The following is a 27,221-nucleotide window of genomic DNA, read 5'->3' on the forward strand; positions in this document are numbered from 1 at the left end:
TCCAAAGAAAACTGCTCCTCAGTTCTGTAATCATGGAAAAAGGGACCATGGGAAGATGAGCCACATTGTATCTGAACTTGAGGGGGAAAATATTGTGGTGGAGATTTTCTTTGCACCCAAAACACTTTGACTTTACTTTTATGTAAATGAAGACACAGGTCAATATTTTATGTCAGTGTGAAGTGGTATAGTCCTCAGACAAAAAACAGACCATGACAGTGCAAGTTTATTTAAGGCAGCAAGAAATGCCAGGGATTCTCTCTTTTTTTTTTTTTATCACATGCAATTGTAGGATGCAGCTCTACACAAATACATCAACAAACCCCAACATTTCATGCAGCTTCAGAGGGGCATACCACAGAGGGTGGCAAATATTCAAGTAGTTTCTTGTAGTGTCAAAAACAAGATCACAATACTACCATAACAGCAGTGGGTTTAGGAGAAAGACATCTCAGGAATGATCAACATGATTAAAGGAATGATTTAAGTTTTCTGTGGTCAACGTAGACAAACTATCTAAAATCGAACCATGTAAGTCTTCTTAAATGTAGCAGTAACTTAGTAATAAGGTTTTTATTGTAAACCTAAAATAGCTCCATCTATGGTAAACCGGTATTGTGGCAGCAACGACAGGACTGAACTAGAAGTTGACCTTTTGCAGTAATGGAGGTGACTGAGACCTAGGTTGTTTGTTTGTTTGTTTACACCTGCATCATCGAATTCCAGATGATGCGCCCGTCCTCCGCCAACCTCACTGCCCCACCCGCTACCAGCTCAAGGGCTGCAGGGAAAGCCTGGTGTTCCGCCTCACGAATGCGCTCTGATAGGCTATCTTCAGTATCATTCATCAACACCGGCACCGCCTCTTGAACAATTATGGCTCCTGCATCTACCTCCTCCTGTAGCCAGAGAGGAACAGACACTCTTATCATTCATGTTTGGTTCACCCATCATTCATTTCAGCTACTGGTGTCAAGTTATGAACTACAGAAGATTATGTTTCATTTCAATCAATCTGTCACTGCACACATACAGTAACCCTTCAGTGAGATGCACAATCATGATGACGTGTTAAGGTAATAACTTTTAGGTGTAGAACACTTCAACAAAAACACATTTTGGCAAGTGGTACGGGGCCCACATTTAACAGATACTTATGACCATTTTGTGTAATAAAGTTGGACCACTCACAGCGACAAAGTGGACGGTGCAACCCGCGACCCGTACACCCGCCTGCAGGGCCTGTTTTTGTGCGTTAACCCCTTTGAAGGATGGCAGCAGAGACGGGTGAATGTTCAACAGCTTCCCTACAAACACACAAGCACAGACAGTTACTGCATAGACATGCCTCAAAACCAACATTATCCTTGACATCTGGATAGATATTGCAAGTGTATCTGCAGAGCATGAAGGCCTCTGTAACACAGCTGTGAAGGCAAAACGGTGGTGGTGGTGGTAGCGTAGAGGGTAAGGAGATGTGCTAGCAAGTAGTTGCCTGAAAAGTTTTAATTTTAATTAGCACCTTCTACTGTTGTGCCCTTGAGCAAGGCACTTAACCCCGAGTTGCTCCAAGGACAATGGCCCTTGTAATATTATGTAAGTCGCTTTGAATAAAAGTGTCTGCTAAATGTAAAGCTTTTGCAGCACAATCGTGTCTAATGTTTTAATTCCCATCCCAAGTACAGTCAAATGGGCATCTCTTCCACACAACCAAGTTACTCTGACCATCAGCAACTTCACTCATATCTACACTCTACTCCTGTCTGAGTGTAAACACAACTGTGTGCAACTGCCAGCAATTCCCTCATAGCCCGGCATCGCCTCAAAAATTGAAATTATTTTAACTTTGCCGCATGCCGTTTGGCGCTGTTACCACCTGTAATCTCCGAGTTATAATGACATTTCATGGTCATTCGTTGCTAGTCTGTTGCAGTATGAACAGTATTGCCTATCTGAGGGAGAGAGAAAGAGATTGTTGCAAAGTCCTTTTAGGCAAGACTTCAGCAGCCATCCTGCAATGCTCTTTAGGCAGTTATTGGTCAGCTATTTTCCTCTTCAAGTGAATGGGGAGGCATACAGGAAGGGACGGGATATATGTAGACAACAGCCATATTGGCGTTACGAATTAAGCCCATGCATTTCTATGGAGGATTCATTGAGTGCTATGTCTCCTCTCAGAAAGTCTCTGGTTGTTGCATCTAGTCCTACCGTTCCACTTTTTGACAAATGTCCCTGTGAGGATCCTCATGAAGCCGGCCAGACAGACCACCTCCACGCCAAACTCCTCCAGGACGCGGTCGATGGTGCTGTCAAACTCAGAGCGACTGCCGTACAGCTTGTGATCAACAACCTGGCAAATAAAGAAATAAAAAACAAGCAGAGTACACATGTAAGACATGATACATGGTCTTTCTGGCCCCCACCGTCGACTTCAAGGCAGTGCTGCCTGGAAGACACTAGGCCAAGTCAAGGGTTAGGCTAGGCTGCGCTGCCTTGAAGTCAACGGTGGGGGGTCAAACAGACCATCAAGCCTAAAGGCTTCTACATACCTGACGCACCCGACCGGTAGCGCGACAATGTGACGTCAAAATGACGTAGATCTCTCTGGCGCCAGGGTTTTGGCCGATGTAAGCGAGGTAAGCGCTACCACTCATTTTTTCAGGCCGAAGCGACAAAGGCGGAAACAGGAAGATGGACTAGTTCGAGGGCAAGCGAGTTGCAGTGTTTTGTTACAGTCGGAATTTTTTTTAATAGTTTGCTGGATAAGTTAACAAAGTTACCAGTGAGAGTTGCAACACATGGAATTAAGAGGAAAGAATAGAAATGATTTATTTTCAAACAAAGGATATCTATTAAGGCCTGAACAAAATCTCTTTCCACTTCAGGAAATTACACAAACTCAGCCAGCTGCTAGCTAGCTAGCTAGCTAGCTAACTAAACTGTTTAAATTATTAAAATTTCCCTCGGGATGACTAAAGTACCTATCTATCTATCCATCTATCTATCTATCTATCTATCTATCTATCTATCTACCTGTGCACACACCTTGGAAACTACATGATAATGATGATGGTAGTTGTGAATAGTAGCAACCAAAGTCTGAAGTACCATCACAGAGGCTAGCTACTGGTGTTTCTTACTGCAGCTTCTTCTGCTGTGTAAGTTGTTAGTCTTTTCACAACAGCGACACCTCTGTTCAGGAGAATATTGCAACTAGTGTTGCGACCACCACGCGCGAGTATAAATGGTTACGGTGCTTCTGTGACGTCACATTGTCGCGCTACTGGTCGGGTGCGTCGAGTATGTGGGACGTTTAAGACATGCACACAGACATCCATTTCCACCCATATCCAGGAGGGGGTGCTTTACTGCACTGGATCTGAGGGCTCACAGAACATATGGTCCAACACATGCAAGGTCCCTGTAGAGGGTGCATCACCAATCATACAGGGCAAAGGAAAACAGTGTGTCATCATAGACTCCTGGATGAGTAGTGGGTGGGTGGGTGGGTAGGTAGGTAGGCGACTAGATTACACTCCTGAGCGTAATTCAAGAAATGAAACACACACACAGAAGCATTGAAACTGCAATGATTGAATCAATGTTGCTACTGATTAGAAACATGGGGATGATAATGTACCACTGAAACAAAGGGCACTCAAGTGCCTAAAGAGGACATTGTTTTCGAAATGCAGAGATTGCCTTCAAGTCATTGGCTGTAACATTGGCTGTAGCTACAGAACAAAGGCATCAGTAGCTATAAAGGGGAGCGCGGTGCACCCATAGAGCGTACTGGGCGGTAACCGGAGTAGAAAGACCACTGGGAACCTACCCGTGTCTGGATGCCTGCCATGGAGGCCCTCTTCAGGCCGAGTACTCCAGGCCGATTGGAGATGACCACCACAATCTCCGCTGCACTCGATGGCTTCTTGGCCTGCTCCATCAGGGCCTGCAGGTTTGTGCCTACAACACACAAGGGACACACATGCGTGTCATTGAATCAAACAACAATCCTTATGTATTGTCTCCTCATGAGGCACTCAAAACAGTGATTGCTGATTAGCTACCAGAAGTAGTTCAACAACTCACACTAAAGTTTATTGCCATTACAGATCAGTTACTATGAAAGGAACTTCGTCATCGTGGACTCGTTTTCAGAAATGCAATGTGTATTTTAAGGCTTTGCTTAGTCATGATGTACCAAGCTAGTCAGAAACATGGCGTATGGCTCTGTTAATGCATGCCCTTTGACTTTAATATGGTTTTGAACCAAACCTCGATCTAGGACTGTAAATCACCATTCCACCCACGATTCGATAGAGGGTGCCTCACCAATCCTCACCATCAATGGAAAGCGGAAAGTGGGTCATCACAGACCCCTGGTTAAGTAAGTAGGTGGGTGGGTAGGTCAGTAAGTTGATGACTAGATAGACACTTTATTGATTTTGAGCGTAATTCAAGAAATTAAACTATCAAAACGGTAATGACTTGTGGGCAGCCGTGACCCACTGGTAAGCACTTTGGACCTGTAACCAGAGGGTTGCCGGTTCGAACCCCGACCAGTTGGCACGGCTGAAGTGCCCTTGAGCAAGGCACCTAACCCCTCACTGCTCCCCGAGCGCCACTGTTGATGCAGGCAGCTCACTGCGCCGGGATTAGTGTATGCTTCACCTCACTGTGTGTACACTGTGTGTTTCACTAATTCATAGATAGATAGATAGATAGATAGATAGATAGATAGATAGATAGATAGATACTTTATTGATCCCCAGGGGAAATTCAAGAAATTTATGCATAATAAATGCAGAGACCAAATTTCCCCTCACGGGATCAAAAGAGTATACTTATACTTATGACTGAATTGAAAACATATGATTAGAAACATGGTTATAAACCAGCGTTTCATCACAATTCTATACGATAATGATTCTATAAGCCAATGATTCCAATCTTTTCCGTACTTCAAAATTTGCAGCGATGCAATTCAATTCAGTACTGAGGTCTGTTGTCAATATTTAATTATTGAATCACTCACACAATCTGGTTAATTTCCAAGAATTCTGAAATGGAAAAATGATTAGGCTATAATTTGAACATTGTATTAGTAAGTGTCAAATACTGAAATCACACTGCAGACAATTAACAAACATTGACTGTTATTAGATAGGCTACACAAAGTAAGTAGGCCTACCTATGAAGGTGTGAGGATTTGTTTTCTTTAACTCTCAGAGCTAATAGGCTATCTTTACCTGCAACCACTCCAACAGCAATAACTAGTAGATTGAAGCTGCAAGTAGAGGCAAATGTGTTGACACTAGCAAGCAAAGTGGACTGCAACGAGCCTGCATGCCACCATCAACAGCTTAGGAGTGCAAGAAAGACATTTAATGAAGAGATGAAATGTTGGTGCTAAAAATAAATAAAAAACACCCATGTCTCCATGTTAATGAGTCATGTTAATGCAACCGCATTGTTTAAAATTGCTATAAGGTCGGTGTAATGATACAGATCCATTGATTGTTACACCTCTACTTCGCACCATATATTGAGCACTGAGAGTGATTGGCTAATACCTGTTCCAGAGATGAGCACGCCTACTCTGGTGCGCCTGCGCTGGGCGTGGTCAGAGTGGGCGGCGCCATTGGGCAGAGCGCTCGTGTCTGGATTCGCCTCAGGGCCCGCCCTCAGACTCGCGGACAGGTTCCGGATGACCACTGGCTCGGAACCTACAAGCACAAACCCATGGAATTCTCATTAGGTACTACAGGATAGTGGAGAGAGTGACAGGAAGCGAATGGGAGAGAGATGCATCGGGAAATGACCCGGGCCGGACTGGAACCTGGACCCTCGTGGGCTCATTACAGTGCAATAGCTACCAGAAAAATGTCGGCATTGCAAAATCAATCAACTGTTCAAATGTGTATCTATCTATGGTAACAGAACTGTACTGGAACAGCAGGTGTTGTTTTTTTTGTTGCATGAAAGTCCCATCACTGACAGCCCAAGACCCACCGGGCTGCTTGTGAGCGAGCGAGCCCACGATCCAGGCCTGCTCGTGGGCCTGCAGCTGCCTGAGAACCCTCTGGGCGTCGGGGCGGGCCACCACCAGCACGGCCCCCAGGCCCAGGTTAAAGGTGCGGCCCATCTCCTCCTCGCTGAGGCCTCCAGCGTCCTGCAGCCATGAGAACACAGGCGGGATATGCCAGCGGGTTGCGTCTGTAAGCACGTGCACACACACACACACACACACACACACACACACACAAAATTAACAAAATAAAACGAACAGCAATAAAATTGAACAATAAAATGAACGGCAAAATGAACATTAGAGCTACTCCGTGGCCGTGCTGATTTCAGATTGAGAATGGAAGCTCAGAGTACAAGTAAAACTGAACTCAATACATCAAGCAAGCCCTCTGTAACGCTAGCTTTTGTGCCGGTGCTAACACGCTACTGCTAAGTGTCCGTGAGAAATGTTCCATCCTCACCCAGGTCTACGGCCAGCTCCTTGGGCAGCACACGTGGGATGTTCTCCAGCAGGCCTCCTCCAGTGATGTGGGCGTAGGCCTTCACCGCTCCGCTGCGCAGGATTGGCAGCAGCAAGCGGCTGTAGATCTTGGTGGGCGTCAACAGGACCGTGCCTGCAGGTAAACAACCAGAGGTCAGGGGTCAACTCAGGTTAAGGTGAGGTGTGTGTGTGTGTGCTGCGCGTGCGTGCTTATGTTCTTATGCTGTGTGCTTGAGGTGAGAGGTGAACATTTCCACATAAGGGTTACCGAGGGCGAGTGACTGCTTGAACCATGTGTTTTAACACCCCACACATTATTTGATGTTTAACAGGGGGAAAAAAAAAAAAAAAAAACACATGAGCTTAGGCAAACCAAAGGGCAAATAACAAGCCAGAAGCACTGATAGCATGGCTAATCCAATACTAAGATCACCACTGATTTCATAAATTACTCATCAGGGTCAAATGCATAAACATATTGATACATAAAATACATAAATAGTAGTATACTATCAGTTACAGTTTACTCAAAACAAAACAACCACACACAGACATAGGCATCATTAATGGGCCTGCATATCAATTAAAACCCAGGGGACGAACCATAATGTTATATTGTAACCATTGGGTCAATGGGGGCAGGTGAGGTTTGAAACCCCAGAAAATTACAAACTCAAATCTTTATGCTGCTTGTAGTTAGGTAGCTAGGCAATTAGATTTTTCAATATGATATGACTCCTCTCCTTCTGAGATTGTGTTTCAATGAGCAATTGTGTCTTTAGAGTTATAGGCAGTGGAATGCCTCAAAGACTGTGCAAGCGTCTTTTGCGTCACACCTCATTCTCTGCTCTGGGTATCTGTTCCACAGGATGGCATTGATTAGGGTAGCAGGGTGATTAGGGTAGTAGGGTGATCAATTAGGGTAGCAGGGTGATTGATTAGGGTAGCATGGTGATTAGGGTAGTAGGGTGATCAATTAGGGTAGCAGGGTGATTGATTAGGGTAGCATGGTGATTAGGGTAGCAGGGTGATTGATTAGGGTAGCAGGGTGATCAGGGTAGCATGGTGATTAGGGTAGCAGGGTGATTGATTAGGGTAGCATGGTGATTAGGGTAGCATGGTGATAAGAGTAGTAGGGTGATTGATTAGGGTAGAAGGGTGATTAGGGTAGCAGGGTGATTGACTAGGGTAGCAGGGTGATTAGGGTAGCAAGGTGATTGTTTAGACAGCAGAACATACTCACACACACACACACACTCACCCATAGTTTCTCCAGCTTTGCCAAAAGGGGCAGGTGAGCTGTACTGCAGCCCTGACTGCTCCAGGACCTTGCGGACCAGGCTGAAGCCGTTGCTGTGGACCCCAGAGGAGGCCACCCCAATCAGGAGGTCACCCTCGGAGATGTCCCCCAGCTGCGGGAGCACGGAGCTCCGCTCCACGGCCCCAACACAGAACCCAGCCAGGTCATACTCGCCCTTCGCATACATGCCAGGCATCTCCGCAGTTTCACCGCCTGTACACACAAACAAACAAACACATACAGTGATACTGGTGCATACACACACACACAGGTACACACAACCATACAAATATACATAGGGTCTACATAGAGTACTGGAGTAGACACACACTCACAGCGTATAAGTAGATGTGTTCATATAATCAGTGTGTGCTGACACATTCTGCACAAATCACACACACACTATATGTGTGCAGTATGTGCAAAATGTAGTGGTGGCATGAGATAAGCGGTCAGTGGTTTTGGTGATGTGTCAAATCACTCGCCAGTGTGGCACCCTGACTGCTCACCCAGCAAAGCGCAGCCAGCCATCTTGCACGCGTCAGCAATCCCACCAATCACCGTGGAGGCCACTCCCACGTCCAGCTGCCCGCAGGAGAAGTAGTCCAGGAAGAAGAGGGGCTCAGCGCCCTGGGCCAAGACGTCGTTCACGCACATCGCCACCAGGTCCTGTCCCAGAGTGCCGTGCTGTCCACATGCTTGAGCAATCTGATACACACACAATATAGTGTTTCTGAAATGGCATTAGACACTCTGTGAACATTGAAGACCACATACAAGTATGTGTGTGTGTGCGCATATAAAGGCAGGGGGATGGGATGTGTGTGTGTGTGTGTGTATTTTGGGCACCTTCAGCTTGGTTCCCACGCCATCCGTTCCAGACACCAGGACAGGATCACTGAATCCAGCAGCCTTCAGGTCAAAGAGCCCTGCAAAGCCCCCCAGCTCAGCGTTGCACCCTAATAAGCAAGTACACACAACATCTAAAGGAGCACTTGGGCAAAGAACATCAAAAAAACGAATATATCGGGACAAGGACATGGCCGCAAGAGTTTCCAGCATTCCATAAAGTCACTTTACCGTATATCACACAAAAAACAACACAACACATTGCATTTATATAGTGCTTTTCAAGGAACCTAAAGCACCCACTTGGGTGATGCACGACAGCCATTATGCACAAGAACACTCACTAAACACCAGCTTAAGGTGAAGAGTGAGAGAATTAATAAATTAGCCTATTATGCTGCAATGTCAGTCACGGTAATCAAAGTAATTTGGATACATCCAAGATGTGTGAAAAGATCTTTGACCCAAAACTGTGAAGTGATCTCCCATTCAACAGCATCTGCAGATCCTCACAACAGCAAGACCCTCTATAGTGTCTACAAATCACTACCAATCAATATACACCCCCTCAAGATGGGTGCATGATTGGTCCTTTTTTAATGATCAACTTTTAACAGGGGCGATTACACATTGCAAGGGGTTTGCAACAAATGAACAGAGGCCAGGCTGAAGAGGGAACTACCCTTAAGGCAAATAACAGCAGCCTACCTGCCCGAGTGGTGGCTTTGGCCAGAGGTTTGATCAAGTCCACTAGCCGATTGCCTGCTGCGATATCAACTCCGCTGTCCTTATAGGTCAGACCTCTGTTAAGAGATATGCAATGGTCAGACGAGTGAACTCATCAATCCACTGTTTGTCCAGCATGCTTATCAGTGTGTGTTAGGCAAGAAAGAGTGGACTAAATTCAATACAAATTGTTACTTAAATATGCAGGTATTACTCAATGTGTGGTTTAATAATTCATTTCAATGTTTCCCTTAAAATAGATTAATTAAGAGACGGAATGGCAAATTCAGAGCATTGTTGATTTATTGAAAAAAATACAAAAATACAGGATTTTTTTTCTTATCTGTTCTGACCATGTGCATATACACAAATCAAACATTTTACTCATTAGCACTAAGCCCTTGTAGGGCATGGCGCTGTGTGTGTGTGTGTGTGTGTGTCACACACCTAGAGCGTGTAAGGTAGGTAATGGCGCGGTGGCCAATGTCTCGCCGGTAGGCCGCGTCGGGGAACCCCACAGATGCCACTCCCTGATTGGCTTTGTGGAGGGCGCCGTCCAGGCTGGGCATCACCGCGGTAACCGTCAGGACACGCCCACCACTGGTGACCACAACCCCTCCTTCCTTCAGAGCCGTCCCAGCATGGAAGACCTGCAGGCCCATGTCCTGTACCTGAGACAGACCTGAGTGAGAGAAGTGTGTCAGTGTGCTAACTGGCAATGTGTTCATAGTGTGGCACAACCTGTGTGTGTGTGCGTGCGTTCATTAGAGTTCTCAACGGGTCAGGTCGGCCCGACAAACCCGACGGGACCCGCAGGTTCGGGTCGAAAATATAGTCTTAATCTTTTCTGCTCAGTGAAAAAAAAAAAAAATTATTAATCTTCGCAGCTGTTTAACGTAAAGAAAGCCTGCTGCTGCGTGCAACGTGCATCATGGAGAGGGGCAGGGGCAGACGCTGCGGGCACGCCTTTAGCCTGGAGAAGAAGATGGAGTTGGTGAAAAGTAGGCTAAACTTGCCGCAGGTGAATTCACCGTCGCTACTACAGGAGTGGGGAAATCAGAGGTCTGGAAAGTGTTTGGAGTGGTGCTGGATTCTGATGGAAATTCTACAGGTTATGTGCAATCCTCAAAATGCAGGTGCTGATGAAATATGTGACCCTGCAAGGCGAAACCAGTCGCTTTGGTAAAGTTTACAAAATTAAGTTATTGTGCTCACATGAACGGCCATAAACTAAGCTTTCCAACTATGTATATCGAGGGTAGGCCCATTGCAAAAAGTATCGCTAAGATAACCGCATCCAAAGTTGGCATGGTTCTTCCTTCACGATACGCCAGAAGAGGAGAAAATCACCGTTTTAAGCAAATTGTCACGCTAATGTGTTGAATCTTCACCTAAATAAAGTCAGGGTTTAACAGTCAAAACGTATGTTTTTCGTCGGGCCGTGGGCCGGGTAGATAATTCATGTTGATGTGTCGGGTTACATCGGGTCCGGGCTTTAAAAGCCACGGGTCGGGTCGGGTTGTAATTTTCAGGCCCGTTGAGAACTCTAGCGTGGATGCGTGCGTGTGTGTATGCGTGCAGTGCACAGGGTGTCTGTATAACTGAATAGCAGTAAAAGCTTGATTAGAGATTGAAGCCTAAGATGGACTACAATGCAAAAAGCCATGCATTTATACTGGAAAACTGCAACCTATCTTTACAAACACCTGATATCTCCATAGTGACACATTGGATCAATGGTGGCAGACTGCCAACAGCACATACGTATCCAATGAATATATAATGCCCTTAGAGGTAATAATATATACAAAATAAAAAATTGCTATGGAGGTCAGCTGGTTTGAATGGCAAATGGCCAAGTCGATCATGCCCTGGGTAGACAGACATATTCTCCCCTGAGCTATGGAGCCTCACCTGTGAGCTCTATGCCCTTCTTGTAAGCTCCAGGATAACCAGGACTCGCCATGACCACGGTCACTGCAGCGACATTCTCATGCCACACGGGGGAGCTAGAGGCCAGTTTCCCCTGTAGGGTGTCCCTTAGGACCTCATAAAGGTCACTCTTCAACAGTGGCATCAAGACCTGAGAGATTGTGAATACATATTAGATTATCCACAACAGCTGTTTGGAACATCACTTTATAAGCCAAGTTCGACTGCCTTAACATTTTCAAAATCATTTACTTCTCAGAGTGTATTTGTCATCACACTGTTTACATTCATCATAGTCATGGTAAGATACCTTTAATATTTAAAGGTTAACATTTTATTCATGTCAGACGTAATGACTATAGAGAGCTGTGCTATAGAATAGTACACACACACACACACACACACACACACACTATAACAGAGCTTCTGTAGCCAGAGTGCCTGCACTAACCTGACACTCGGGATCTCCGAAGCGGCAGTTAAACTCCAGCACTTTGGGTCCCTGTGGGGTGAGCATCAGCCCTGCATAGAGCACACCTACGACCCCCGCAAACCCGCACACATCAGTCACAGTTCTGCCCATATGCGCATGTATACGTACACACACTCACATCAGTCACAGTTCTGCCTTGGTTACATTCAGTCTCAGGCAGGATAACTGCTCCACATTCTACTAGTGTGACGATAACCCTCAGATATAGATACCCACATGCGTATGTAAACGTACACACACTCACACACTTTACTCACCCACATATGGGGTCCCCTCCTCCCTCATGCCATCCACAGTCTTTTGCAATACGGTCTCTCTGATCTGCTTCAGTGTCACCTCAGAGACCTTTACACACACACAAACGGCAATTTCAAAGTCCATCATAGAGCTTTATTCACAACCTTGATTTGTAGTGAAGGAGCACTGAAAAGATTGTATTATCCCACGTTCTGATTCTTGATTTCAGCCTCTTGCCAATTTATCTACATTTTGAAATCTATGAAATCGATCGTCCAGATAAATAGATGAGAATGGATGGTAAATACCAACCTTCAAATCACACATGTGGAATTATATTGCTGATAAACATCTATTTGTTTACTTCTTATAACAATAACAGCAATATTCACTCAACACCTTTGGAGCTTGAGGAATGTCTATGTCTAAGTGTTCATGATGCCCAGCTGGTGGGCCAAGGTGGTAATCCCACCTCGGTCATAGGCTCCATTCACACACACACACACACACACACACTAATCAAATGCCTCCTTTTCTTCCTGACTCTGAGGAAGACGCAGTGCGTTGAAACGTCAGTCGATTGTGCACCATAATAAAACAAGTTTAAAAGAGTGCTCCGGTCATCCCTGGGTTTAGTCTCTTCGAAGTTAGCCTGGCTAGCGCCACCACTTCTCAATGAGACGTGGTCTGGGAACCAAACGTTCATTTTCTCGTATTTGAAAAAAATGCCCAGATCCGTTTATTGGGTGCCACGGATGTCTATCAAATGCGTCTGTGCATAGCTCATCATCGTCTTGCTTCCCCCCCTGTTCTGTGATTGGTTCCCTATCTCAGGCGAAAATTTGCTCCATGGTCTCCAGGCTGCCTTAGCAGCGTGAATCAAATCGCGCGCAAGGCAGCATGGGAACACCCAGGCTACTTCGAAGTAGCCCAGCCAGTTTCTTTGACCCTTGGTCCTGGACTGTGAGCACCGAAAAGGCTTGAGTGCAAGTCACACCCTTCTTACAAATGCCTCCTTTGTTCAACAACTATATTTGGATAAAACCATCTGCTAAAAGAATAAAGCCTACAACCCATCAGGCTCTAAATGTCTACACGGTGTCCATAAAAGTCTAACCTTTGTGTATAAAGCCTATTTTATGCTTCTGCGTCGAATCGACGGCGTACACACGCAGACCCCTCTGCGTCGTCGCGAACCCCTCCGCCGTAGCTTGATGTGCACCTCCAAAAAATTGTAACCTTGCGTTGAGGCGACGCAGACCGCAAGGACTGTGATTGGTCAACTCGTCCTGTGTGTTGATAGTCGGTGTTTCAAGCAGCCTACTGTGGGGATTAGCAACATGATAGTTCACGGACATAATCTTTGCATATAAACCCAGTCATATTTTGGTTACAATGACAGGGTTATCCGTTTGTATAGTGTTTATATGTCAGTAACGTTTTGAAATTAGCACTTCGCCAGCAAGCAGTACTTTGTGGGCAGTTGTGCTAAATTTCGCCTGCTAACATAACTTAAACTGGCTGCCAGACACCTCGCAAATAACCTCACCTCAGACTTATTTGCTAAACTACTGTGTCTATTTCTCGATACTTTGTACAAAATCTAAGCAAGAAAAGGCCAAACAAATAAGATTACTATTTTGGCACAACAGTTTATGGGGTCTGCCATTCTGAGTAGCAGAGCCCGTTTACATTCTCTGTGAGTAGGCTACCTTTTCGGTCATAGGCTACAGTCTTGTTTCGGCGGTGGGCGACGCAACCACAGGCGCACCGAGCGTTATGGCGGTGAAATGCACCGCGATGCAAAGCAACCCAACGCAGAACCATAAAATGGTCACGACGCCGTAGGAGTGCCGCATAGCTACGCCGTGGAGTTGACGCAGAAGCATGTTGACCCCTTAGGGACTGTTCGTTATTTATTTAAGGGGCTACCGAAGGAGTTTTGGGAGCGTTAGTCCAAAAAGACGTGACCCTCCCTCGCCAGCAAGAAATTTGTCTATGACCCTTCAAAGTGATTGAGAAAAAACGCATGACCCTCCCCAACAAATTATTGATGCCTTCTGTACTGGGTCAATTTGGGAGCTTGCATGCTACAACTCCTTCCCTGAAATGCATTGAAAAGGCTGTCGTTTGCACAATTTCACAAATAAATCACTGGGACTGAAACATAACTGTCTTTTTCCGGGTTTATCACGAGCTGCAGGGCCGTCGCAAGGGCCCTGTGCGAACTTGACAGGTGCGAGGCCCTTTTTAATTACGTGCATGAAATCATGCGATAGCCTACTTTACACGTAGCTTACTGTAGCCTAGGTGCATTTTAATAGTAGGCTAATAGGCTACACCAGCTTGTCTTTAAGAAGGGAAATTGTATAGCCTATAACATTAGCGGAGTCACATATTTGGTCATTTGGCCGTTTATCATAGAGTAGGCTTCATCACAAAACCAAGTGTAACAAAGGCGAACACTGTGCTGAACGCTATTTGTCTATGAGCAGAAACACACACAACATTCAAACTATTGATAAGATGTGCACTATGGAAACTGGTCTGTAGGCTAACATTGGACAAATAAATGACATTGACTCGCCATATCCTGACTCAGAAAAAAAAAAAAAGTTCTTGCTTAACGTTACCTTGCCGCAAACTCAGCAATCATAGGCCAGCTTGCAGGTAGCCTACAACGTCTTTTTCAATTCATAGCAGGGTTCGTACACCTATTCCAAGATCAAATTCAAGCACTTTTCAAGCACTTTCAAAAGGTCAATTTTCAAGCTTTTCCAGCACTTTACAGCGGTGGCAAATGACATTATACGAATATACAAACTCAAAATGATTTTCACTTTTTTTATCATTTAAAGATGGTTTTAACAGACAAAATTGTGTTTCTTAATAGCAGGAAAAGAAATTAAAGGAAAACTTAAAAATGTGTCACCTGTCTGGAAGACTTTGCTTGCTATCTAACTGGCTGAGTCAATATACCAAAAAAAAAAAAAAAAACATTAAAAAAATAAATTAAATAAGAAAAGAAAATAATCACCCAACAAATTACTATTCTTTGCTGAATATGTGAACTCACACTAATGTTAAGGCTGCTCTTTCATGACAGTCAAGACTGATAATGTCTCTTTCTTGCCTACAACGGCATGCAGACAGGCCTACATTTGTTATCATGAGCTACCAACCAGTAGGCTAGCAATCGCGGAGATGTGGCGTTATGACGAAAGATGACCGAGTTGTCATATAATTGGAAAAATGTAACTTCTTGCCAAAAGGCACGATATGCACATATGCATGGTGTTTTAATGTCTTTCCACTTGTAGGGCCTATAAGCATTAAACCACAAACTGAGCTGAAGTTTGACATGACCAAGCCAGGATTCAAATACTGAGGTCATGGGTGTTGATAGAAATGTTGCCCCCCGCGAAATACTATGGGGGTCCGGGGGCATGCCCCCAAGGAAGAAAACATTTAAAAATAACCCCTTAAATGATGACTTATGGTGAATATTGCGGAAACTAATAGATACATTATAGCATAAATCACACTTAGAAATACAGCCTATTAGGCATATGGTACATTTATAAAAGTGCAAAGTAGCCTATATATGCCTATGAAAGACTTAACCATAGAGGGCTGTAATGTAAAGGCTATCATGATCATTTTGCCGTTTGACGTAGAAACATTTGTTCAGTTTATAACATGTTTTGTTTATAACTTAAACCAACACACTTTTCCACAATATTGTACTTTTTTAGATGCACCTGTATATTTCAAGAGCATTTTCTCTAATTGGTTTTGAGGATATTTATACTGATCTCTGCTCCATCTTTATCAAAGAATGCTCTGCTTCTCATCAGAGTAGTGAATGTTGCATTTATAAATTACCTTCTGACACAGTGAGTGTCACATCTTGTCTCTCACTCACTTGTGAGGGCCCTTTGCCCATTATTTCCCTCCCTTCTCCTAACTCTTTCTCCTCATTTCCACCTTTCTGCCTGATTTCCCTTCTCCCGTCTCCTGTGTAAATAACTGACCGATAATCAATATCATGCTTAGATAATATCCATATAAATATCTACCATTATCTACCATCTAGGCTACTATCAGTGCAGGTTAGCTAGCTGCAACTCCACTGAATTTCAGCATAACATTTTGAGTAGGCCTTGAAGTCAGCCTTTGTTCAGGTCTGACGATTATTTATTTTGGACAATGGATTTGTGGGTATTGAAGTTTATTTGAGCTGCCTGAGACACTGTGTTGCGTCGTTAGTTAGGACATAGCTCCGCGATAGCAGTCAACTGTACTTTCGTTTTGACATGTCAGAGGTATATCTATAACTATGTGTTGCGTGACGCTGCGTTGATGCAAGGATAATTGTCTTGTCGGCTATTTTTAGTTAATGAATAAAACGAAATTTGAAGAAAGAAAGGTGACCTCTACGGTAGATACGGCCATAGACATGACTGGTGCGGTTTTGCATTCACATGCCATAAAGTTTCGTCTCCCTCTTCAACCTAACTTTTTCCTTGTTTTCCAATGATTGGAGCTAAGTAGCCTATTCAATAATATGTTAGCTTTAATGGCGACCTAGCTAGCAATGCATCTGTAAGACCCTAGGCCTACATGATTTCTGTTCAGCAGTCCGAAATAGCTGTTTTCTAACCAACGCTCATTGAAACGGCAACCTCACTTCATGTTGATGGTCATCTCCGACTGTGTGCAGGGGGGCGTTGTCACGCATGAAAACAGACTGGCAGATCAGTCACATAGCCTACGCAGATCGGTGCACAACCGAGGACCATGGCGGAGAAGTTTTAATTTTAAACTCTCCGACGTTCTGCATCTAATAAGCTAACTATTCCGTCAGATAGCTATTTGTGTCAAAAGAAATACACTTACAATTTTATGCATTTTCAAGCACTTCATCCAAAATGCGAGTACTTTTCAAACCTTGAAAACGCAACATTAAAATTCAAGCATTTTCAAGGATTTCAAGCACCCGTACGAACCCTGTCATAGAAGGGCGAGCCCACTATCTCTCCTGTGACATGGAGGTGCGCAAATAGTTTTTAATAGCCCATTCAACTTCGAAAAGCTTTGTTCACCCGATGCCAGTCACTGATCGCAATTTTAAAGATCGGGAAGGTTTGTTCAATCTTAAGTTTTAAATGCAGTAGCCTATCTGTCCCCTTTGGAATTATATCTCGAGCCTATTAGGCTATGGCGTTATGTCCTGGGATTCGGACCTGCCGGGTTGTTATGAGGAGCAATATGGGAGAGAAATTTGATGATCATCGTTGTTTTGGGACGTTAAGCTTTAGGCTACAATAGGCGGTAATAAAGAATAAACGCTTAATGTCATCTTTGGCCAGGTGCGAGGGCCATCAGACGCGAGGCCCAGTGGGCAACGGCCCAAATTTTGCTGTTTTAATGAATACAAAAGTTGGGTGACCTTCCCCCCTAGACTAAAAAAAGTTGGGTGACCCTCCCCTCAACAAAGAATAAAAATACATGACCCTCGCCTATTTTCCTCCGGTGGTCCATTCCATAAATACCGGTCCCTTAACGCATACGTGTGTGTGTGTGTGTGTGTGTGTGTGTGTGTGTGTGTATGTATGTGTATGTGTGTACTACCTGTGGTGTGGGACAGTAAGCCCCCATGCCTCCAGTGTTGGGTCCTCTGTCCCCGTCCAAAAGGCGTTTATGGTCCTGAGCAGGGGGCATGGCTGCAATGGTGGTCCCATCAGTAAAACACAAACACTACAAAGGGATGGGGGTGAAGTTAGAGTGTGTGTGAGTGAACACTGAAGAAAAGGGTGTTAAGAGAGTGTATGTGAAGTCAGTAAGAAAGAAAGAAAGAAAGAAAGAACGAAAGAACAGACTACTTCTGATATAAGAACTCACAGACACTTCTTCTCCCTCGAGTAGCTCCTCAACCACCACCGTCTCCCCAGCAGAGCCAAATGCCTTGTCCTGTGACAGACAGACACACACACACAAAAAAACCTTGAAGTGATACAATGTGACTATACACAACACAAAATTGGTGAGCCACAGAGCAAGGTGAAATGCCTTTTTGCACAGTAAATAAAGAGAAGACGACAATAAAAAGGGGAAGAGGAAACTGACCTTCATGATTTCCTCCACTGCTCTGCATGCCTCCTCCTTGTCCTGAGCAACGATGACTCCTTTACCTGCTGCTAGACCACTGGCCTTCACCACCAGGGCGGGGAAGTCTGCCCTGCACACACACACACATACATGCGCACAGAGTTAACCAAAATGGCCCTCAGGGCATCTCTTATCTCCCGTCACACTCATAGATGACCATTTCAACAAAGACATTATAACTGAGGAATGCCACTTCTGTCAGGGTAACGCACTCTGTCGGCATGCCTGTGAATATCTGGTTCACAGCTAAATATCTTCCCTTCATGAAGTCTGTGCATGGGTGCTTTTCCATATGATTAATGTATGCTGGAGGGTAATGGCACCACATGTGCATTTTAAATGCTGACAATTGACACGCACGCTTCCACGTCATTGACTTTTCAAGTGTGCACAAGCCCCTACACGTCAAGGGCATGCAACAGTTTAATGAATCAGATGGATGGATCAGATGGAGATGGTTGACATTAGTCGGGGTAACTCATTTAAGCCTTCAATTCTAGAAAGGCTTGATATGTAAGACCTACGAGATACTTAAGACAGTGGTTTTCAAAGTGGGGGCCGCGAGCGGGTGCCAGGGGGGCCTCAGCAAGTTGGAAGGAAAAATAAAAGAAACAAATAAATACATTTGAAAAATGTAAAATATACTTTATTACTATGAGGGTTGTTATAATATGCCATTAGAATGATTTGTCGCATATCTGAACATTAAATTTTTCATGATAATGACTGGGAATAATAGTAAAGTGATAGCTCTCATATAGCAGAAAGCCCCAAATGCAATTTTTAAACACTGTGCTCCATCGCGAAGTGCTTGTGGCTAAAATAATTATTAGGATTAGCTTAATGTATTTTTACATTTGTCGTAGTATTGTCGATGGGTTTCAATAACACATCAAGGGGGTCCTTGGCCAGAACCTAGTGGTATTTGGGGGGCCTTGTCGTGGAAAAGTTTGGGAACCCCTGACTTAAGATATATGAAAGAGTGTATAAGGCAGCAATAAACAGTCGACTGTTTTAAAGGTTTGCTCTCGGGGTCCCCCTACAGTTGAGAAGCGCAATAATAAAACTAACTAAATATGCGTCTTTGCAACAAATATAAACATAAGTGATTAGAAAAAGATCCCAGAATTCCTATAGCATAACAGCTCTTTTCCGTTTCAATTTTTTTCTATTTGGGGGGCTAAGGAAAGCCATGTTAAATGTTCCCCTATCTACAGCCATGTTAAATGTTCCCTAAATAAAACCTTTTATTTACTCGTTTTGCGGTTTTGTTCATTCTTGCTGTTCTGTCAACTCCCGTTTTCATTTACTATTTTGCAATGACTGAAACAGCGCCCCATAAATTGTAGTGAATGTGGTGAAACAAAGTTTTACACAGCCCAAGTTGGATTCCTTATCACCAAAGCAACATGCAAATAAAAAGATGACAAACTAATCAAATTAGCTATAGTCACGGTCACTGTCAAACTGTGCTTCGTCAGCACCTTAAAAAAGGGAAGCTATCTTCTTCGTCTATCCCTTCCTGTCGTTTAGTTATGTGCAATTTTAAGTTTTGGTGAGCTCACGTTAGCAAGCGTATGGACAGTAGAGATTTGGAATTAGTAGGCCTACAAAAGGATTTTAGTAAATCACTTCTTCAACGACTTCTGCGCAGAACACACTTTTTTTTAGTAGTTTGACCTTTGACGGCATACACTGCATATTTTTTTTTTATATAGTTATTAGCTAATAGTTAACAAAGCCAGACCAGTATGGTCAGTGGTGCTTTCCCTCACCCCTTGATGTAGCGGCAGGCCTCCTGGGGATCAGTGAAGGAGCTCCAGCGCGCAGTGGGGATACCCTGCCGGTCCATGAAGCTCTTGGAGAAGCTCTTGCTGGCCTCTAGCTGGGCCGCTTTGGCGGAGGGGCCGAAACACGGGACTCCAGCAGCCACCAGGTCATCCACAATGCCTGCAAGGAAAAGAGGTGAGAGGTTGTGTGTGTGTGTGTGTTGAATTCCACTCAAGAATCAGTAACATACAGATGTCCTTTTACATCTGCAATATCATAAACTCAACTACCATAAAATGTTATGTAAAAATCAGGTTTTCTAGGCCAAGTATACTTGCGTATACAAGGTATTTGGCCTCTGCATTTATCCCATCCGTGAATTAGTGAACACACACACAGTGAACACACAGTGAGGTGAAGCAAACACTAACCCGGAGAAGTGAGCTGCCTTGCTACAGTGGCGCTCGGGGAGCAGTGAGGGGTTAGGTGCTTTGCTCAAGGGCACTTCAGCGGCTCCTACTGGTCAGGGATCGAACCGGCAACCCTTCGGTTCCAAGCCCAAAGCCCTAACCAGTAGGCCACGGCTAAGCCATACATCTTTAGACAAGGATACCATCATTTTTGCAGCCAAACATATACAGGAGTGACAGACAAACTGACTACCTGCAGCAAGGGGCACCTCCGGTCCGACCACCACCAGGCCAACGTTGTGGTCTTTACAGTACTGGGCCAGGATGGAATGGTTACTTACAGACACCTCTGCAGATAGAGTGTGAGAAAGAGGGACACATTCAAACATTAATTATTTGCAGGGGCCATCACTTTGTTTCTCAAGACAAACATATGATGATTAAGAGCAAAGTGTGGGGCTACGGCAAGTGTCAGTGTGTGGGAGGATGTGGAGGCAGGTCTGTGCTTCTTACCCGAGTTGGAGATCTTCCCACAACTGGCAGTGCCAGCATTACCAGGGGCAACCAGGACCTGCTGGACATGAGGCGACTGGGCCAGCTTCCAGGCCAGGGCGTGTTCTCGTCCTCCACTGCCAATCACCAACACCCGCTCGGCCATCACTGCTGCCTGGCAAAGAGCGTTTACAACCACAGCATTTCATCATGCAACGACATAAACAACACAATTAATCCATATTGGGCTTTTGATACTGTCTACCGAAATTGAATTTTATATTCAGTTGATAAGATAATCTTGCATTGATACACACTACTAGTTTTTGGTGATCTGAAAGGGTGGTGACTTAATGCCTTACCTACAATCTAGGCTATTATCCAAAAGGACTGAGGCCCAGTTGTGAAGACATGAAAGAATAGCAGACATGCTTTCAGCATGCAAATCTTGTTTTATTAATTAGTTCATCAGCAGCCGGTTTAATTGCATGTGAAAATTGACCTATGGCGAGATAGGGCCGCGTGATCTACCCAGGAGCAGTTTACAACAGCTGACCTTTGCTGGCCAGGATATTCAATCCTGGGGAGACAGACACGTCAAAGGCGACGCATGGGCATCACTCAAAAATGCAGCCGCGAAATGAGATTACAGAAACAACTCCACGGCGACAATTTATACTAACTCACTCCATAATTCTTCATTTCTGTGGCGTGAACGCAGCATGGATTTAACAAGCTACGGTTAAATGAATACGTGAACTATGACGGGAGAGTGTCCGAATTCTGAAACCTTCAGTCTGACACAGTGATAAGAATCAGCATACTCTGAACTCACTCCACGCAACAAAACAGATTGCTCTCCAAACGCACAACGCGCGAATGCATCAGCTTGAGTATGTGTGAACTGTGTCCCAGTCTGACCTATGGATTGCAAATAGACAGACAGACAGACAAGGGGTAAGTTATCTCTGGTAAGTCAATGTTAATGTGTAGCACGCCGCGCATGGTTCCCAATTAGTAACGTTATAAGTAACTTGCCTCGGTTTTCAAGCGAATCACAAGACCATGTGATGCACGACATTCTTGTAGTGGGTTCACAAGTTGAATAGAAAATTGAAGTTACACACTTCCGATGTTTTTATCAAAGCAATGTGTACGCAACTAACAAACAACTGCATTAACGACAGACCAATCTATAATGAAGTTACTTGCATCACAGTCGTGGTCAAACGTACGCACGACTGCAATAGGCGTTGAAAATATAGCCATTATATATAGTTCTTATTTTGCAAAGGAATTATTGAACAGCAGTGCTGTTCACGATAGCTAACGCTAGTAACATTAGTGCTACCAACTACGCACTGTCAACAATTTAAGCATGAACATCAGGTAGGCTAAATATGCATAGGTTGCATGAGTGTTAAACTCCGTGAAAACATATGTGGACATTGGATGAATAACCAGCCTCTACGTCAATCTGCCAAAGTGATTGTAGTGTCGCCTCACCTTTCGTTTGTCGTTCTGAGAAGCGCAAGGAGAACGAGGCTCGTCGTCTTGGGTCGGCAGTTGCCGTGCAGTGAAGTTGCGATGTGGAAAGAGATGAGTTTGAGAAGGTTGGCGAATCTAATCAGTGACCACGTGTTATGGGCTGCCAAGCTCTCATCACAGTTGGCTAGAGCTAGACCACTAGACCGGGGTCCAGTGATGCAGGTTAAACTATGTATTCCTTTGCACTTGCTTCAATAGGCTATTAAGCGTCGAGTAACTTATTTTTGTGTTAGGGCCTACACATGATTGCGTGCTCGAGAAGGCAAGTTTGAACAGAGCCAATCCTACGAGCTAGTTTTGACTTCGGTAAACTTTTTGCCAAGTTCCTGTCTGATGAATCACTATGGAATGCTGGGAGGTGGAGTATTTGATAGCGCATAGATGTCGTCGAAATTATTGGATACGCCTACATATCTGCCTAAGTATGAGAGAATAATAGGTCTCTCTCTCTCTCTCAGTTAAATTTCAATTCAATGAGCTTTATTGGCATGACTGTAAGTGTTACAATGTTGCCAAAGCAGTAATTAGACTACATCAAAAGAATGAGCAATTATTAAGCTTAATAAAAAAATGGAGGAGGGAAAAAAGAAGGAAAGAAAAAAAATACATAGTGGATTGCCTAGTGGCTGTCTCTTGCTTTATGGCATTCTGTGACATATTGTGCCGCTAGTGGTAGTAAAGTCAGGTAGGCTACTCTCCTAATAGGTATTTCATTTGAGTGTCATTCTGTAAATGTTTAAATTTTGGGATTATTTTTGGGAAATCTTGTAAAATATATTGATCTAATATTTTCCTATTTTCTTATGACCAGTGCATGTAAAGAAATTGACAATAAAAGCCGACTTGACTCGACTTGACTTTCCTCTCTTCTTTTGGATGCCATGTTTGCTCTCTCTCTCTCTCTCTCTCTCTCTCACACACACACACACACACACACACACACCCCTCACTCATCTTACTGTCTGGATTAGTGAAGTTAAGGCCTATCTAATCAATGGGTACAGTAGCCTGAGAATGAGAATATTAGGCTATTGGATTTTGGTGTCAATGAAATGTGTCATATTTACCATTAATCATGAAATATACATTTGAGATATTTTGAAATTAGTCACTAAATTACATCTGTATGCACTAAATGTAACAGTAAGCATAGGCCTATAAATCAGGATACAACAACAACAACAACAAAAGCTATATCATAAAACGAGGATTTTAGAGGTAATCCCTCATTTAGACTAATCCACATTTGGTGTTTGTAGCCCTGGATTTGTAAATGGGCAAGGAACAAAGTGATTGAACTGAGCCATACTATGCCACCCAATCAACATGTTGCGTCATGAGCATGGAAGACAGTAACTAAACAATCTTTGGTCTAGGCCGCCACCTAAGGGCCGCTAAGATCAATCTTTGCGCCAGACTATCTGAAGATGCTCACTCTAGACATGCTTTTTGAAGACATAATCAAATAGAAATAATGCTCTGAAATAGAATAAGTGTGTAAACGCAGAGGAACACTGTTTATTTGTGGTCTATTCAGGATTACATCACAATTCCAGAAGCAATTCAAATGGATTTTTTTTACAACAATTGCACATTTTGGCCTTGATGTTAAGATGTCAAATGTTAAGGAACATTTCAGCAAACCAGAAAAAAATGCACTGATTATACTCCTAATGCTAACAAGAATGTATAATTAAAATAAATTGTTACATTCTTTTCTTACAGTTCACCCCACAGTTTATTTTTTACTAAAGTTAAGTTTTAAGTTTTTAAGTTTTAACACTAACTTTCTTTTTAGCTAAAGTATACTGTAAGTACAAATGTTATTGGCAAGGAAAAACACAAAAACGCAATAACTAAAAGTCAGCAAACATCAAGAAAAAACACACATTTTTGGAATTGGAATATAAATGACATTATAGCACCTACAAAATAGTCATTGTAAAAATAAGCTTTGCACATACGTTGTCATTAGCTATCAAATATGTATGGCATCTCATTGATAGGCTCAGAACCACAGCTGATGAGAGTCCTCTGCTCTGCTGACCACTTCATGTGTCATTCCTCAGACTCCGCCCCCACATCATCATAATCAATCCCTAGCAACAACAACAGTCACTTACATCACTGACCAATCAAAAAAAAATCTACTGATTAATACTGAAATCAATGATTTTTTGTTTATTTTTTTATAGTAATACATGTATATTTCATTCTGAATTGCCTCGGCTAATGTGGCCATTGACAGTTGAAGTTCCTCTGTCAAAGGTAGGAAAGAGGTTGGAAAAAATGATCAACTCCTTTGTCAGAAAATGGCTAGGAGTCCCACGCTGCTTAAGCAGTGTGGCCTTGTATGGGAAGGGCATTGTAGAGTTGCCAATATCTAGTCTGACAGAGGAATTTAAGTGTGCTAAGGCTAGATTGGAAATTACTCTTACTCAGTCCAAGGACCCAGTGGTGAGGAAAGTTGCACCCATAGTTAATGCAGGGAGGAAGTGGAACCCAGAACAGGCAGTTAAGCAAGCTCAATCAGCATTGAAGCATAGGGATAGGGCCATGTGCAGCACGGGGGGGGGTCTAGGGGTGGGTGTAAGTAAACCCTTGTGGAGCAAGGCTTCTGCAGGAGAACAGACGGAAATGGTAGTGGAGGAAATGCATAGACAGGAGGAGACTGTAAGATGTACTAAGGCAGTGTCGCAGGCAAAACAAGGGCAGTTGGTGAACTGGGAAGGGGTGGAAAAAAGACGGATTAATTGGAAAGATCTAAGTGGCATGGAAACTGGTAAGATCAGATTTATGTTAGGTACTACATATGATGTGCTCCCATCTCCCAAGAATTTAAGTCAATGGTTTGGTGAGGATGATAAATGCATACTTTGCTCGTGTGTGGGCAGCCTCCACCATATATATTGACTTAAACAATTATAGACCCATCTCAAAATTGCCCTTTCTTTCTAAAATCCTAGAAAAGGTTGTCTTTCAACAACTCCAATCCTTTCTATCAGAGAATGGATTCCGACCTAAACACAGCATGGAATCTGCTTTAATTAAAGTCACTAATGACTTGTTACTATCTGTGGATGCAAAGAACTGTATTACTTATGCTGCTAGATCTTAGTGCCGCCTTTGACACTGTAGATCACTGCATTCTTTTAGAGCGCCTTGAGCACTGGGTTGGAATTTCAGGTACTGCACTGAAATGGTTTGCCTCCTTCTTAGAGGGAAGAACCTTTTCAGTTTCTTTCAATGATATCTGCCCCCTTATCTTATGGTGTTCCACAGGGATCAGTGCTTAGTTGTATGTTATTCTCACTGTACATGTTGCCACTCAGTCAAATTATGAAAAAGCACGGTATATTCTATCATTGCTATGCGGATGATATACAACTGTATCTCCCTTTTAAATGTGGTACCTCTGGTGCTCTAAACCCATTGCTTGATTGCCTAAAAGAGATTAAACAATGGATGTCGACCAATTTTTTCTTAAAACTAAATGAATCCAAAACAGAAATTCTTTTTTTTGGTTCACATGAAGCTGCAAATAATGCAATTAGTGAACTAGGGTCTTTTGCCAGATATGTAAAACCTTATGCAAGAAATCTTGGCTTTCTACTTGACCCTGATTTTAAATTTGAGAAACAGATTAATGCTGTTGTCAAGTCATCTTTTTACCACCTTAGAATCTTAAGTAAAGCCAAAACTATGTTTTCTTTCAAAGACTTTGAGATATTGATTCATGCCTTTATTTCATCCCGCCTGGACTACTGTAACTCCCTTTATTTTGGTGTCACTCAGTCCACTCTATCCCGATTTCAGATGGTGCAAAATGCAGCTGCAAGGCGGCTCACCAAGTCTAAAAAGACACAACATATTTCTCCAGTTTTGAAATCTCTACAACCTTTTCTAAGTGGTAGCTTAGTTGTATTTTTACTAGCTTTTATACCCATACCCAGTAGCCTACAATTCACAATACATGCCTGTGTAGGTATAGGTGTATGCAAGTGTGTGGGATGATGCAATATGTCTTAATCTATGTTATATCATATGTAGATGGCATAGGCTTTTAGAAAATATACAGTTTAGATGGATAATTTAGCTTTCCATGAATTACATAGGCTAAAATGTATCCGTCATACACTTTTTCACCTACATAATATAGGGTTAGATAGAGGCAAAAGACTAAAAGTGGGTGGGTCAAATCCAAACTCTTGCTTTATCACATCTAGAGAGTAGGCTTTTAGAAAATATATGGGTTAGATAGCTGAATACACTTTACACAGCTATTTTAGACCCATAACTAATAGCTGTCCATTGAAAATCAATGCATTTCAATGTAATGCAAAATACATTACAGAACTAAGGTATAGTGGTATGGAGGAAGTTGGGAGATGTCTCAATGCACATTATATCACATCTAGAATATATAGATTTCTCAGAAAAATATATTTTAGGGTAATTAATCTGTTTTCCTTAATGATACCAAAACTATAATGATTGGACATGCCATGATATTTCAATTCTAAAGAGAATGCATGTAGATCCTGCATAACTATTAGGCCTAAATTCTGTTTTTTCAATTTGTCTAGAACTAGATTTCTTTTCTGAACATTCTACAGTACAAATATAAACTGCCAACTTTAGAGTGTGTTGGTCAGTGTTGCCAGATTGGGCCCGCCCAATTGGGCTTCTTTTGACTTCGTCGGGCGGGGTAAAATAAGCTTTAGGCGGGCAAATAAAATTTTGAGTTGAATGGTTCTCTATGACAAAATCGTCAAGCCACAG

The 27,221-nt window shown here is 43.3% G+C and overlaps 1 protein-coding gene across 2 annotated transcripts; it reads right to left on the reverse strand.

Moving 5' to 3' along the window:
• Positions 1-208: 208 nt before the first annotated feature.
• On the reverse strand, positions 209-22,762 carry gart (phosphoribosylglycinamide formyltransferase). 2 transcript variants are annotated; one of them, XM_048268208.1, is made up of 22 exons: positions 22,398-22,762; positions 20,913-21,062; positions 20,653-20,748; positions 19,995-20,169; positions 18,178-18,289; positions 17,953-18,021; positions 17,683-17,808; positions 12,069-12,156; positions 11,770-11,855; positions 11,301-11,469; positions 9,834-10,068; positions 9,369-9,463; positions 8,661-8,770; positions 8,321-8,519; positions 7,773-8,024; positions 6,492-6,644; positions 6,013-6,216; positions 5,574-5,726; positions 3,833-3,963; positions 2,209-2,350; positions 1,192-1,307; positions 209-899 (listed from the first exon to the last, which is right to left on the reverse strand). In XM_048268208.1, exons 2-22 carry the CDS (start codon positions 21,055-21,057, stop codon positions 702-704), a joined length of 3,054 nt encoding a protein of 1,017 aa, XP_048124165.1. In that variant the 5' UTR covers positions 21,058-21,062; positions 22,398-22,762; the 3' UTR covers positions 209-701. The 2 variants fall into 2 exon arrangements, with proteins under 2 accessions (XP_048124165.1, XP_048124164.1); XM_048268207.1 differs by having other exon boundaries at positions 20,913-21,066.
• Positions 22,763-27,221: the final 4,459 nt, after the last annotated feature.

Source organism: Alosa alosa, chromosome 17 (assembly GCF_017589495.1).
Source record: "Alosa alosa isolate M-15738 ecotype Scorff River chromosome 17, AALO_Geno_1.1, whole genome shotgun sequence".
NCBI lineage: Eukaryota > Metazoa > Chordata > Actinopteri > Clupeiformes > Clupeidae > Alosa > Alosa alosa.

Coding starts and splice junctions, on each gene's coding strand:
- gart (XM_048268208.1), bottom strand. CDS start 21,057: ATGGCCGAGCGGGTGTTGGTGATTGGCAGTGGAGGACGAGAACACGCC. Junction 8,025..8,320: donor GGCTGGCTGCGCTTTGCTGG/GTGAGCAGTCAG, acceptor TTGTGTGTACAG/GCGGTGAAACTGCGGAGATG. Junction 5,727..6,012: donor GCTCGCTCACAAGCAGCCCG/GTGGGTCTTGGG, acceptor TTGTGCTTGTAG/GTTCCGAGCCAGTGGTCATC.